The following is a 15505-nucleotide window of genomic DNA, read 5'->3' as shown; positions in this document are numbered from 1 at the left end:
GTTCTAACAGTTTTGTGGTATCATTGAGATACCACAGGAAAGACAGGAGCTATTTCATGGTTGCAGAATTCCTTACTCTGGAGATTTTTCTTGTTTGAAGCTGGTAGTCATTTTTATGGGGGTGGGTTCTAAATGAGGCCCCCAAGGTCATGCTGTGACCGGAGCTTTGGGTTCACGTCTCCTAGGTGTAAGAGGTTTTATTTCCACATTTTACTTCTTTAATAGCAGGACACATGTGAATATCCCTAGTTCAAGGTAGCAGATTTGTACCTGGAGCAACCTCCAGTTATAAACCCATTTAGTAGCTACTTGAAATTCTGGTGAGTGACAAGAAATACTGTTCTTTTGTTTCTGTTCTGCAACAGAGCAGATTTTATTCAAAAGATGTTGTGGTGAGGGAAAATCCCAAGTAGTGGTGTCTGCATCCATTTCCCAGTCACCTCAGTTCACCTTTGCCTCAGTCCTGTCAGCTTGCCCCCGCTGTGCTCAGCTTCTCTTTTAGTGGAGCTACAATAGGATGGCGGTGGAGAAAAGGAATGAGAGTTACTGGTCACATCTAAAACCAAGGTTGTGAGAACAGGCCTGGTACTGTCCCTCTGCATCTTTTTTTCAGTTGTGCAGAAGCTTCTCTCTTCAGCTTTGGGTCTTCAGTGAGCTCAGTAGCATGAGGTAAGTCCAGGAAGCTCCTCATTCCATATTTTAGCAGTGTAGACAGTTTCATTTTAAGTGTTCTGTGGTTTTTTGTTTTGTTTTGTTTTTAGAACATTTTATCCTATCCTTCTACATGTACTTTCTAGGCTTGACCATGTTTAGATTCACTTGTAATTGTGTGAGGCAGAGACTTACCTGGCTTAGATATGGCTCACCTGAACTATTTAGTCACAGCAGAAGTATTCCTATAGCTTCTTGTTAGAATAATCCCATATAAATTGTAAGTAGGCAGTGTTTCAGGTGAGAAGGGATGGGGCACCTTTCTTCTTTCTTTGGGTGTTTTCTCATTTTGATTTCCCCTGTACTACTTTTGACCTGTGTTTTAAACATTATTTCCTTAAGCTCCCCCCCTCCACTCTTTTTAGCACAGTTGAGACTCTTTCAAAAGGATCTTTACTAAAGATATATATCTATATATCTGAGGAAGTGTTGGGTTTCTAATCTTTAGAAATCTGGTAAAAACAGGAAAGGGGATCACTGGATTCTGTCTTCTCTCTTTGTCCTAAATTAATTCTGTTCTGGCTGTTTCTTGATGGGCTGGCACATTTCAGGCCTCCTTGCCAAGTTTCCTTTTCTCCTTGCTCCCTGTTTGCTGTCAGCCTGGTGTCCTCAGGACTATGCCACTGTGTCCCTTGTTCCTGGGATAGGACCCAAAAGTCTAAACAATCCGTCATCTCTTCTCTTAGGACAAACAACAAAATAGATACCTTTAAGCCTTTTTTCCTTTCTTATTTCAAATCTCCCACACTGCTCTAGGCCTCTGCACACATTTCTGGTTTCTAGATGATATGCCAGTCCCTGGTTAGATTGGTAGGTCAGGCTCAGATTGGCAACCCTGTGTACCTTGAGAACAGTCCTTATATTTCCTTCCTCCTCAAAGGAGAGGTTTGTGAGCATGTGCTTGAAATAGTCCCCAGGGTTGAGGGAAGGAGGATTGTTGTCTCTCCCTCACAAATACCTAATCTGTATCAGCACCTATAGACATATGTAAAAGCAAGAACAGACTTGAATTTAAGGAAACAGTAGGTTTCCTTGGTTCTGTGCTTTAGAGAACAGACATGCTTTTGTGTTAGTTTTCTGCTTCAGTTTTTTGTCCATGAAATTGAGGTATTTTGAAAATGTATCTTTTCCTATCACAGTCCATATCAATTTATTATTTCTGAAATTGGTTAGAAATAAGTTTTCATAAAGTCTAGGGCTATGTAACCCAAGCTTTGTGTGTTGTTCTTTTCTTTTGGAGTTAACTTATCAGTCCATTGTGTTCTTTTCAATTGAGAATGATTTTGCTATTTTGTGCCTTGGATTGGATTGTAAACCAGAGATACGGTATTGCCTAAATTTTACTTACCACTCCTGACTTAACAAGTTTGATTTTTATTTTTTTATTTTTATTTATTTATTTGAGAGAGAGAATGAGATAGAGAGAGAGCATGAGAGGGGAGAGGGTCAGAGGGAGAAGCAGACTCCTGCTGAGCAGGGAGCCCGACACGGGACTCGATTCCAGGATTCCAGGATCATGACCCGAGCCGAGGGCAGTCGCTCAACCAACTGAGCCACCCAGGTGCCCAACAAGTTTGATTTTTAAAAAACTAAATAAATTTCATATGATTTTTTAAGAGCATGATACTTTATCATTATGCTTTTAGCGCTTAAGTGGATCTGTTGTTTGTTTTTTTAATTTTAATTTTTTTCAGTAAGCTCCACGCCCAATGTGGGGCTTGACCTAAAAACCCTGAGACCAAGAGTTGCATGCTCGGGATGCCTGGGTGGCTCGTCGTTAAGCGTGTGCCTTCGGCTCGGGTCATAATCCCAGTGTCCTGGGATCGAGCCCCGCATCGGGCTCCCTGCTTGGCGGGAAGCCTGCTTCTCCCTCTCCCACTCCCCCTGCTTGTGTTCCCTCTCTCGCTGTGTCTCTCTTTCTCTCTGTCAAATAAATAAATAAAAATCTTAAAAAGAGAGAGTTGCATGCTCTACTGAGTCAGCCACGTGCCCCAAATTTCAGAAGAGGTAATAGAAATAATGGATTTATAAACCAGTTTTGAGGAAATTTGCAGATATACCTGTGCAGTGTGAAGGCACCAAGTATGCTTCTCTTTACAGAAAGATTAATATCAAACCCAAGTGCTTAATCTGAGGCTATAAAAATACGTTGTCCATAGAATTTGAAATTCTAACCAAGCTTCTTAGAGTGCATGTCTGCTGATCTGCATTTTAAATGTCTGTGCTGGCCCGACTAATGAACTTGGTGACCAGGTATTGCTCTTGCTGTGGAGACAGTGCCTTACTACTTCTTAAAATAGTCCTGACCTTGTTCACCACTGTATCTGATTGCAATTTCTCTTTCTTTGCCAGGGCTTTTATTCATTGCCACTTTCTAGGCTTGCTGTGTTGAATTAAAACAGAGAAGCTGTTTATATTGTGCCTCTTAATTTTAGGTCAGTAAAGCTTTATTATTTGTCTGACATAATTTTTATTTTTATTTTATTTTTTAGAGATTTTATTTATTCATTTGATAGAGTGCACAAGCGGGGGGAGAGGCAGAGGGAGAGGGAGAAGCAGGCTCCCCACTGAGCAGGGAGCCCGAAGCAGGACTTGATCCCAGGACCCTGGGATCATGACCTGAGCCGAAGGCAGACGCTTAACGACTGAGCCACCCAGGTGCCCCCGTCTGACATAATTTTTAAAGGTTTATAGGTAATTTATAGTTTTTGTTCCTGTTGTGAATGGGATGTATTTAAACAGTTTTCATTTTCATTTTTTTTTTTTAACATTTTATTTATTTATTTGACAGAGAGAGACACAGCGAGAGCAGGAACACAAGCAGGGGGAGTGGGAGCGGGAGAAGCAGGTCTCCTGCTGAGCAGGGAGCCTGATGTGGGACTCGATCCCAGGACCCTGGGATCATGACCTGAACCGAAGGCAGACGATTAACAACTGAGCCACCCAGGCGCCCAACAGTTTTCATTTTCTAATTGTTTTTTGTTGGTATAGAGGAATACTGTTGATTTTTTTCCTTAAAATTAAACTCTAACTTACAGTAAAGTTCACAAATCCAAGGACACAGCTCATTCGATATTTATGGTATTCACCTGTGTCATCTCCACCTTTGTGCTCCTTCTCAATTAGAATTTTCCCAGAGTAACCACTGTTGTGGTCTCCATTATCATTTTGAATTTTATGGGAGTAGAATCACATCACATAGTCTCTTTAGTGTCTAGATTTTTTCTTGCTATATCACGCCTGTGAGATGCATTTGTATTGTGTGTGGCAGTAGTTGGTTCTTTTTCATTTCTGTGTGGTAGTCCGTTATATGAATATACCACAGTTTATCCACTTAAATTTTTAAAAAAGATTTATTTATTTATTAGAGAAAGCGCAAGCAGGAGCAGAGGGAGGGGCAGAGGGAGAGTGAGAAGCAGGTTTCCCACTGAGCAGGGAGCAGAGATGTGGGGCTCAATCCCAGGACCTTGGGATCATGACCTGAGCCAAAGGCAGATGCTTAACTGACTGAGCCACCCAGGCGTCCCAGTTGTTTTCCTTTTTTATTTTTTTATATTTTTATTTTTAAAATATTTATTTAATTGACAGAGAGAGACAGCGTGAGAGGGAACACAAGCAGGGGGAGTGGGAGAGGGAGAAGCAGGCTTCCTGCCGAGCAGGGAGCCTGATGCGGGGCTCGATCGCAGGACCTCGGGACCATGACCTGAGCTGAAGGCAGTCGCTTAACCAACTGAGCCACCCAGGCGCCCCTGTTTTCCTTTTTTAAAGCAAAAGCCCTTAGTGAGATGAAATGACTGTCGGATTTTTAAAAAAGATTTTATTTATTTATTCATTCATTTATTTTTAAAAGATTTTATTTACTTATTTGAGAGAGAGAGAGAGAGCACGAGGGGGGTGAGGGGCAGAGGGAGAAGCAGACTCCCCCAACAAGCAGGGAGCCTGATGGGGGCTTGATCCCAGGATCATGACCCGGGCTGAAGGCAGAGGCTTTACTGACTGAGCTACCCAGGCGCCCCAAATATTTTATTTATTTTTTGACAGAGAGAGAGCAAGAGAGGGAACACAAGCAGGGGGAGTGGGAGAGGGAGAAGCAGGCTTCCCGCCAAGCAGGGAGCCCGATGTGCAGGGCTCGATCTTAGGACCCTGGGATCATGACCTGAGTCGAAGGCAGCTGCTTAACGACTGAGCCACCCACGAGCCCCAAAATGACTGTCAGATTTTATTATAGATTGTAAATTAATAAATGGGGTCTATTTAACTGTAAAAAATTTAAAATGGAGGGGTGCGTGGATGGCTCAGTCAGTTAGCCTGGCATTGGGCTCCCTGCTCAGTGGGGAGTCTGCTTCATTCTCTGCCCCTCCCCCAACTCGTGTGTACACGTTCTCTCTCTCTCACTCTCTCTCAAATAAAATCTTTAAAAGAAATAAAAAGGAAAATAGTTATATACACATTACAGCAGTATCAGAAAATTTATTTTACTTGAAAGAGATGTAATTCATTTTGGAGTTCAATTATATGTCCAAGGAGTTAGTGTCTATAACCAGAAAGTCAACCTAACTGTTGTAATTATCTTTGCAGTGTACATTTATTTCCATTTGTTGCTATCTGCTGGTGAAAAAGTTCAGTCTCAGCAAGTTCTTTTTAAGAATATTCTCCTTCCTGGGGTGCCCAGGTGGCTCAGTCGATTAAGCGTCTGCCTTCAGCTCAGGGCATGATCCCAAGGTCCTGGGATCTAGTCCCACGTCGGGCTCCCTGCTCAGCGGGGATCTGCTTCTCCCTCTGCCTGCAGCTTCCCCTGCTTGTGCTCTCTCTGACAAATAAATAAATAAAATATTAAAAAAATATATCCTCCTTCCCATTTTATGCAGTAAGTTGTGGAACCAAAGTGTCTTAAAGCAAATGAAGGACAAACAGAGACTCCTGTAGCTGGTGGTGTACAGACTCCTAGGCAGAGCAGTGGAATCCCTTGACCTCTAGGGGAGCAGTCTGTTCATAAACTGACAAAATTTTAACCATTTTAATACAAACTTCCAGTGATCCAAAATAACTGATTCAAACTACATTAGTTCTCTGAACATCAGTCACCAAAATATATGGAGAGACTTGCAGTTACTTTAACCCCTCTTAGTCCAGCATCCACATTTTTGAAGAACATCTCCTTTTCTGCAAGTATTACACCCCTGCTCTGCTCCTAAGGCTCGTGACAGTGTTGAAAAACATGTAGCTTTCGCTGACAACCCCACAAATCAAGCCAGTGGTCCTTTGGTTAGGGTCCAGTTTTTTTAATAAGACAGAAAAGAACCCAGTGTTTAGGGCATAGGTGTTATCTACTGGGTTATATAACTTCAATAACAATGATTTTGCCCAAACTCAGAACTTAATCTTGTCCCATGTTTCTGTTTTGGCAAACCAAAGCCTAGCTTTTTGCTATACTTTCTCCCTCTCCCCATTTACCTGATTCAGACCCTAATGCAAACAACCCAATAAAAATAGACACGGTAGGGTGCTTGGGTGGCTCAGTTGGTTAGGCGACTGCCTTCAGCTCAGGTCATGATCCTGGAGTTCCAGGATCGAGTCCCGCATCGGGCTCCCTGCTTAGCGGGGAGTCTGCTTCTCCCTCTGACCCTCCTCCCTCTCATGCTCTCTGTCTCTCATTCTCTCCCTCTCAAATAAATAAATAAAATCTTTAAAAAAAATAGACACGGTAATCAATACACAGTGTTCTTTAATGCATAAATATTAGATCATCCTGATGTGGTTCCATTTTTCGAGATTGTGTTCATTAGAAAGGAGCTTTTCTGGGGTGCGTGGCTGGCTCAGTGAGTGGTGCGTGTGACCCTTGATCTCAGGATTGTGAGTTCCAGCCCCACATTAGGTGTAGAGATTACTTAAAAATAAAATCTTTAAAAAAGAAAGAAAGGAGCTTTACTACTAAATACTGAAATGTATCAGGCTTCTGCGGTGGGAATTTTCTTATTTTTAAACATTTAAAAGTAAAACAATTTTTTTTTAAAGATTTTATTTATTTATTTGTCAGAGAGAGAGAGCACAAGCAGCGGGAGTGGCGGGCAGAGGGAGAAGCAGGCTCCCCCCTGAGTAAGGAGCCTGATGCAGGGCTTGATCCCAGGACCTGGGATCAAAACCTGAGCCGAGGGCAGACACTTAACCAACTAAGCCACCCAGGCGTCCAAACAATTTTTAATCCAATACACACAGTGTTACAAACTATTCCATAGAAAAAAAGTGCAAGCTCCTTTTCACAAAAACAAGATTTCCTTATCAAATAATCAAATAATCAAGTCATCACAGAAATGATGAAGTCTCACCAGAAAAAGAGAGAGCAGGTACTCTGGAAGCAGAGCTTTAAACACTGATCATGATTTCTGTTATAGACTGTTTGTCCCCAGATTCATGTGTTGAAACCTAATCCCCAATGTGATGATAATTGGAGGTGGTGAGGGGTTTCTGTGTGTGTGTGTGTGTGTATGTTAGAAACTTTATTTTCCATCAGCCTTCCCTTGGTGTGTTCTGAGAATAATTATGATCGCTTGGTCCTTAGTCGTGACGGAGAAGATACTTCTACCTTACTGGTTTGCGTCATACTTGGTTACTTGGTCTTGTGCAGGAAGATCTCAGGATGGCTGTCGTCATGCCTAGAATGTTAGTGCTGGTGACCAAGTTGCACTGCATGATCACAGTATTGTGACCATGATCCTCTTGGTGGCATTGGCAGCTGAATAGCTTTGAGGGCTGATGAGGTTGAAGATGCTAAAGGCAGTGGTGTAGTGGAAAAAACTACAGAAGCCTTTGACAGTGACACCCAGGAGTAGTTTGTCCAGCATACTACTTGACTGGGCGATGCAGTCAAGTCATGGCCTACAGAGGGACTGAGATTATAATGGAATGTTCTAGAGGCTTCTTACTGCAGTTAATTCTGGAGTGGGGTGGAGGATAAACCTAGGTATCACTTTCCTTTAGGTGCCTCCCAGGTGACTAATGCACCACTGGGGAAGAGGAGGCTCTGTGTTGTGAGTGGAATGTCAGGTATGTTAGTGCTCAGCAGAGGCTGCTGGTGAGCAGACTGCTGTCCAGGTGCTCAAAGGTAGGCTCATTTGGGATGCTCATTCTTGCCTAAGGGTTTAAAGATACTGCCTTTGTTAATAACCTCTTCTGCAGAAACTTGGGGAACTGTGAACAGCTTGATTCTTGGTTGTTTTTTTCCTGTTTCTTCTTCCTTGTTCAGTTTAGCAGTGGTTCCAAGAAATGGCTCCAGCCTTTTCCTTTTTCTTTCTAGTCTCTTGGCATGGTTTTTGACTGTTCGGTTTCTTTTGTGCCTGTTTGTCCTTGTAGTGTTTACGTGCTTTAGAAGTTCCACAGGGAGGGAAGATTCTGTCTGCTCCTGTAGCTCTTATCTGAAACAAGTGAAACTGCATGATGAGCCCTCACTGCCTCATGAGAAGAGTGGACAAGTCTTTTTTTTTTTTTAATTATCATTTATTTATTTTTAAAGTAGGCTCTACAACCAGTGTGGGGCTTGTACTCACGACCCCAAGATCGAGAGTCGCTTGCTCTACCAACTGAGCTGCCAGGTGCCCCATGAGTGGACAGATCTTATGTAGAAACTGCAAAATGAGAAACCGCAGTTTTGCTCAGAGGATCAAAGAATATTTTTGATACTAAGGGAAAATTTCTTTCTCTGTGCTGTGTTAATTACAAAGCAAAGTGATTTTTATAGAAAGAAAAGACTGCAAATCCTAATGTAGTTCAGTGCATAGATTTGTGAGGTATTTATAATGTGCAGATTATTGTGTCTAAGCTTTTTCTCCTCCTAAATGAGCTCTTGTGACATTTGCAGGAGTTGATGTCTAGTTGTTCTTTTTTTAAACAGAAGTATTTTTTATTAGTCTCAATCTAAAAATCATTCTCTTCCCTATTGGGTATTTACCCAAAGAATATGAAAACACTAATTCAAAGGGATATATGCACCCCTGTGTTTATTTCAGCATTATTTACAATAGCCAGATTGTGGAAGCAGCCCGAGTGTTTATCAATAGATGAATGAATAAAGAGGATGTGGTATATATATATATATACAATGGAATGTTATTCAGCCATCAACGAGAATGAAACCTTGCCATTTTCAACAACATGGATGGATCTAGAGAGTATAATGCTAAGTGAAATAAGCTTATCAGAGGAAGACAAATACTGTATGATTTCATTCGTATGTGGAATTTAAGAAATAAACAACAAAAAAAGACAAACCAAAAAACAGACTCTTTTTTTTTTAAAGAATTTATTTATTTATTAGAGAGAGAGAGAGAATGAGAGATAGAGAGCACGAGAGGGAAGAGGGTCAGAGGGAGAAGCAGACACCCCGCTGAGCAGGGAGCCCGACGCGAGACTCGATCCTGGGACTCCAGGATCATGACCTGAGCCGAAGGCAGTCGCTTAACCAACTGAGCCACCCAGGCGCCCCAAAAAACAGACTCTTAACTGTAGAGAACAAACAGATGGTTACCAGAGGGGAGGTGGGTAGGGGGATGGGTGAAATAGGTGACGGGGGTTAAGATTACATTTATCATAATGAACACTGAGTAATGTATAGAATTCTTGAATCACTGTGTTGTATGCCTGAAACTAATAAACACTGTGTTAACTACACTGGAATTAAAATTTTTAAAAATTATCCTGTTCCCATTGTCATAGCCCCCACTGTTTTTGTACATTGTATACTTGAACAATACGAATTTCATATAGCCAGGTGCATAGGAAGCACCACTGTATTGTAAACCAAATAGAGAACCTCAGTTTATTGCCATACAGGGAAAAGCATACCATTTATAAAGTTTCCCCCAGGGAAACCTTTGGAGTTGTTTGCAGAGCAAAAAAGCCAAAACGTATACTGGTGGTTTTTTTTGTTTTTTGTTTTTTTTTTTAAGATTTTATTTATTTATTTGAGAGAGAGAGAATGAGAGCACAAGAGGGAAGAGGGTCAGAGGGAGAAGCAGACTCCCCGCTGAGCAGGGAGCCCGACATGGGACTCGATCCCGGGACTCCAGGATCATGACCTGAGCCGAAGGCAGTCGCTTAACCAACTGGTGGGTTTTTTTGTTTTTGTTGTTAGTTTAACCCACGGCAATGAAACCCTCATGATTTTAATTATCTGACTTTTTTGGATACTTTGTAGCTTTTAAAGAATTTGCAAGTTTTTCTTCATGCTAGTAGTTCCTTAATTTAAGTCTGGAAAAGATTAGGGCTGTTGACGTTTTGACTGGCATAAACTACTTGAAATCAGGTCAGTGTATTTGCAGAGGACAGTTGGGAAAATTTTGAGGATTAGTTACACTCTGGAAAATAGGATTTATCGACTCCATTGTATTTAGATGTGTTTGTGAAAAATAATGATCAGTGAGGTCCTGAAGTGGCAAGAGTATAAATTTCATTTATGGTCTGCCTGTCGTTAATTCACAGTAGAATCAGTTCTAAGCTAATTATTTGGATATTTGGGCAGGTTCATTATGACTTATGAGAGAATGAATTTTCTGTTTGTCAGAGTGTTTTTTTTTTTAGTATTTTGGTACCAGCCCTAATGGACCAGGTATAATTCAGATTGTCTGCCTTCGGGGACACTTTGAAGATTATAAAGCTACATTTTTCCTTTTGGAGCTTGGGTCCTTTATCATCAGTGAAGGGCTTATTCAGTTATTGGAAGTCTTCTTTGTTATTGTCAGAAAACACTTATTTCTTTATGTGCAAAGTGTATTAACTGGAGATCTGGGGATTTTGATGCTTTTCTGTCCCTTATCTAGGATGGTTTTGACTATAGATGATAAAAAACCCTAATGAGACTAGCTGAAAGCATAAAGGGAAATTTATTTTATTTTATATATATATATTTTTTAAGATTTTATTTATTCATGAGAGACAGAGGGGGAGAGAGAGAGAGAGAGAAGCAGAGGGAGAAGCAGGCTCCCAAGGAGCAGGGAGCCCGATGCGGGACTCGATCCCAGGACCCTGGGATCATGACCTGAGCCGAAGGCAGATGCTTAACCATCTGAGCCACCCAGGCGCCCCAAGGGAAATTTATTTTTGTTACATAACAAAATATCCAGTATTTTAGTGACAACATCAGGGACCCTGATTTCTATCCTTCTGTTCTGCATGCTCAGCATGTTGGCCTGGTCTTTAGGCTAGTATCTTTTAGGGTCTCCAGGTGGATGCAGTAGTCTTAGATACACAGGCAGACAGAATACTATCCTGAGGAAGAGAAGGGACGCCTCTCTTGTGTTCTTTCAGAGCAATTTCCCAGGGGGCCCCTGGCCAACTTCCCCTCTTGTCTCATGCTTAGAAGATGGTCACATGCCCTTTCCTAAATCAGCCCTCTCATAGGGTTGGAAGTACTGTTGGAGATTCTCCCTGAGCTGGAATGAAATTTCACATTCCCTTTGAGGTTGGACTGCCTGATTGGGACTCTTAGCAAGGAAATAGTGGAGAAAGACATCATCATCTACAGCCTTCTCAGTCCATGGTTTTCAGAGTGGGCCTTGGTGGACACCTGACTTCAGGAGCAACCTCTGGTTGTTTATAGAAGAGTTAGAACTATCGATGTTTCTAGGACTTAAAGGCTGGGCAGTAGGCAGGGCAAGCCCAAACCCTTTGCCTGCATCAGCATATCCCGCAGGGTTAGTGGTGGTCATGGCTTCAAATTGTAGGTGTGGAAATTTGAGATTTTATTATTTGAGAGAGAGAGAGAGAGAGAGCATGTGTACTCACATGTGTGCAGTGTGGGGGCAGAGGGGGAGGGAGAGAGACAAGCAGGACTCCACGCTGAGCGCAGAGCTCCACACGGGCTTGAACTCACGACCCTGAGATCATGACCTGAGCCAAAATCAAGAGTCAGATGCTCAACTGACTGAGCCACCCAGGCGCCCCGTAGGTGAGGAAATTTGAGTTAAGTGACTTACCCACAACTCCACACTCTGTGAGTCACGGCTTCACAAAAATTGACAGACTTCTGGGCACTTGTACTTTTTTAGGTTCCAGATTTATTTAAAAAGAAACGCCAAAACAAAGCTTACAGAAATATGGTATATTTTACATGTTAACTTTTTTTTTTTTTTTAAAGATTTATTCACTGGGTGCCTGGGTGGCTCAGTCGTTAAGCATCTGCCTTGGGCTCACCCAGGGTCCTAAGATCGAGCCCCGCGCATTGGGCTCCCTGCTCGGCGGGAAGCCTGCTCCTCCCTCTCCCACACCCCCTGCTTGTGTTCCTGCTCTGGCTATCTCTGTCTCTATCAAATAAATAAATAAAATCTAAAAAAAAAAAGATTTATTCACTTTAGAGAGAATGAGAGAGAGCACGAGCAGGAGGGGCAGAGGGAGCGGGAGAGAGAATCTCAGGCAGACTCTGCACTGAGCGGGGCTCAATCTAATGACCCTGAGATCATGACCTGAGCCGAAACTAAGAGTTGGGGGCTCAACTGACTGTGCCACCCAGGTGCCCCTTACATGTTTACTTCTAAGAAAATATTTCAAACAAACAGTCCCATGACTTTATGTATTTATCATGTAGGAACAAAATATCAAAAGTCTAGATCCGACTGGAGATTGGACTTGAGCCTTTTGGTCCTTTGGAGGCTGCTGAGGTTGCCACGCACCTAAGAGTCCAGCTCTTCTGGGGCAATTGGCACTATGGATCCTTCTCCTTTCCCAGACACCCACTGACCCAGGCTAGAAAGTTTAGCACCTTTCTGGGAACCCCATCTCCAATCAGAGGCAATCCCGGCATGCAGCGGGGCCAGAGCAAAAGCTGATTGGCGGTGTGAGGTAGAGTCCACTGTCATGGTGGGCACCGCCAGGAGACCTGAGAAGAGGCCCTTCATAGCTACTTCCCCCACTTAACACTGCCACTATGTAACTCGTTCTGTTTTCAGATTTGTGCTTTTACTCCCTGCAGCCCTCTTCCTGGAATTATTTCATTCATTCCAACAAACCTTTTTTTTTTTTTTTTTAAGATTTTGTTTATTTTTTTAAATTTTATTTATTTGACAGAGAGTGAGAGCATAAGCCGGGAGACAGAGGGAGAGGGAGAAGCAGGCTCCTCGCTGAGCAGGGAGCCCGACATGGGACTTGATCCCACGTCCCTCGGATCACGACCTGAGCTGAAGGCAGCCGACATGGGACTCCATCCCAGGACTCTGGGATCATGACCTGGGCCGAAGGCAGCTGCTTAACCAACTGAGCCATTCAGGCGCCCCAGATTTTGTTTATTTATTTGACAGAGAGAGACACAGGCGAGAGAGAGAACACAAGCAGGGGGAGTGGGAGAGGGAGAAGCAGGCTTCCCGCCGAGCGGGGAGCCCGATGCGGGGCTCGGTCCCAGGACCCTGGGATCATGACCTGAGCCGAAGGCAGACGCTTAACGACTGAGCCACGCAGGCACCATGTAACAAACCTATTTTTGAACAGTTCCTGTGTGCCAGGAACTGCCTTGGACCCTAGATGGAAATACAAGGGAATGGTTTGGTGGTAGTGACGACAAGTAAATAGGGGACAGTACAGTGATATATTGCTGAGATAGTTGGCACAAGGTACCTTGGGAGCCATAGAGGTGTGCGCACCCAACTCATGTTTGGGAGAGTGGAGTCTGGGAAAACTCCGTGGGGAAGGGAGTTGCCTTCTCCTGAAGGAGGACTAGAAAGTGGATAGGTAAGCAAAAATGTGTATTGTGTGCATTGAAGTGGTGCTGATTGGTTAGGGGAATGGGAAATCATTTATTTTTGTTGATAGCCGTGAAATAGAACAGAGCTTCCTGGGAGGCTTTGAAGTAAGAAGATTTTGCAGTTTTGCAGCAGGGTTCTTCAGTAGCCTATTTTGCCCATAAATTATGAGGTTTGGAAGAAAAATAATGGTTTTTTTTTTTTGAAGATTTTATTTATTTGAGAGAGAGAATGAGAGAGAGCACATGAGGGGGGGGAGGGTCAGAGGGAGAAGCAAACTCCCTGCTGAGCAGGGAGCCTGATGCGGGACTTGATCCTGGGACTCCAGGATCATGACCTGAGCCGAAGGCAGTCGCTTAACCAACTGAGCCACCCAAGCACCCGAAAAATAATGTTTTATCTCTTGCAGGTAAAGCCATATTCCTGCTCTTAAAAATATTTTTCTTTTTTAGTCTTGATCTTTCAGATGTAGTCTTGCCTGCTACATTCCTAATTTCAAACTATATTCAGTATTAGGGAAGTTGCCCATTACTTTAACTTTCTTGAGAGAAAATTGACACTACAAGGTAGGTATTTAAGTACAAAGGCATTTCCTTGTCCTACTGGTTGGTGTAGGGTTATACAGATAGGGAAGCTCTGTGGCACTGGACTGATGGCCATAGATTTAAAGTAGAAGAAATCAGAAGCCTGAATTTCCTTGGGAGAGCAAACCCTTTTTATGATGCTACAACTCAGCAAGGAATGGCTTTCCCTGCCTGCTCCTTGGCCTTCAGCAGAAAAGTTGAAAATCTAGTATGACCAGATTTCTCAAAAACCCTTCCTTGAGTCAGCGAGAGACCCTTACCATTATTGGATATAGTGAGAAGTCTGAACAAGATGAATTCATGTTGCCTTCTGTTTTTTTCCCTGAATGCTTATCTTCGAATATGAAGTAAACAGGGATAGTTGCCTTTCTGATGACTGTTAACATATTGTAGCTCTAAAATCAAATCCTTTAGGGAATGTGGAAGGTTATATGATAGCTAGGAAAGGGAGAAAATGTGGGCTTCTGTGCATAAAAAAAAATGGATGGAGGAGACCAAAGTTGTATCATTCAGAAAAACTTGCCACCTGCCTCTCATGCACCAGACAGCATTGTACTTACTGGGGGAACACATAGCAGGGAACAGAACAAAATCCCATTCTTTTTTTTTTTTTTAATATTTTAATTTTTTATTTTTTTAAAGTAATTTCTACACCCAGTGTGGGGCTTAAACTCATGACCCTGTGAGATCAGGAGTTGCATTTTCAACCGACGGAGCCAGCCAGATGCCCTCAGAATCCCATTCTTACTCATAGAGCAGATGTTCTATGAACGCCAGGGAAGTTGCAGCTTGCCAGGTGTTTTGATTCCCTCTTTTCCTCTCTCCTTTCTTTTAGGAAAGAAGAATAAGCTGAACAGGCTCTGACCATTGCTCAGCTCACCAGGACCTTCTGCCTAGCTCTTCTTTCGTGGCCCATGTGCTGCATCCTCTGCCCTCAGAGTGCAACTGGCCCCCAACGCAATGTGTGTTTGTCAAACCATGGAAGTGGGGCAGTATGGCAAGAACGCAAGTCGGGCCGGAGACCGGGGAGTCCTCCTGGAGCCCTTCATCCACCAGGTGGGCGGACACAGCAGCATGATGCGTTACGACGACCACACTGTATGCAAGCCTCTCATCTCCCGGGAGCAGCGCTTCTACGAATCCCTTCCTCCCGAAATGAAGGAGTTCACCCCGGAGTACAAAGGTCAGTCAGTGGCCAGTTCCGAGAGAGCAGCAGCCTTGCGCTTTTGCAGACCCTCAGCTCAGTTTTCCTTGTTTTGTTGGCCATGTGATGTGATTGTGGGTCTCTCTTGTCTCAAAGCAGCGAAGTCACTTTGTTAAGCAAAATTTGAGGCCGAAAGTACCAGCGAGGTCTTTAGATCTTAAAAATCTGAATTCACTGATAGGTAAACCCGAGAAGAATTCACAGCATTAAGTCCTATTTGTGAAGAGCATGCTGTTAGCAAGGTGGTTTGCCCTGTTTGCTGGGTTGGTCTAGGAGAGGGGAAG

At 43.1% G+C, this 15505-nt stretch overlaps 1 protein-coding gene across 2 annotated transcripts in view; it reads left to right on the top strand.

Annotated features, from left to right (window-relative positions):
* The window catches only part of IP6K1 (inositol hexakisphosphate kinase 1), a 56848-nt gene that overhangs the window by 19907 nt on the left and 21436 nt on the right, over positions 1 to 15505 (top strand). The window contains exon 2 of one of the 2 annotated variants that reach the window (XM_025885332.2): positions 14853 to 15200. In XM_025885332.2, coding sequence (XP_025741117.1) covers positions 14978 to 15200 — 223 coding nt within the window. In that variant the 5' untranslated portion in view covers positions 14853 to 14977. Of the gene's footprint in view, positions 1 to 14852; positions 15201 to 15505 lie in introns of those variants that run through there. The other variant, XM_025885333.2, reaches the window with a different exon arrangement.

Source organism: Callorhinus ursinus, unplaced genomic scaffold (genome assembly GCF_003265705.2).
Source record: "Callorhinus ursinus isolate GAN/ISIS: 27379988/994484 unplaced genomic scaffold, GSC_fseal_2.0 scaffold15, whole genome shotgun sequence".
Lineage (NCBI taxonomy): Eukaryota > Metazoa > Chordata > Mammalia > Carnivora > Otariidae > Callorhinus > Callorhinus ursinus.
The sequence above is the reverse complement of the archived record's forward strand: the minus strand, read 5'-3'. Positions and strand labels throughout refer to the sequence as shown.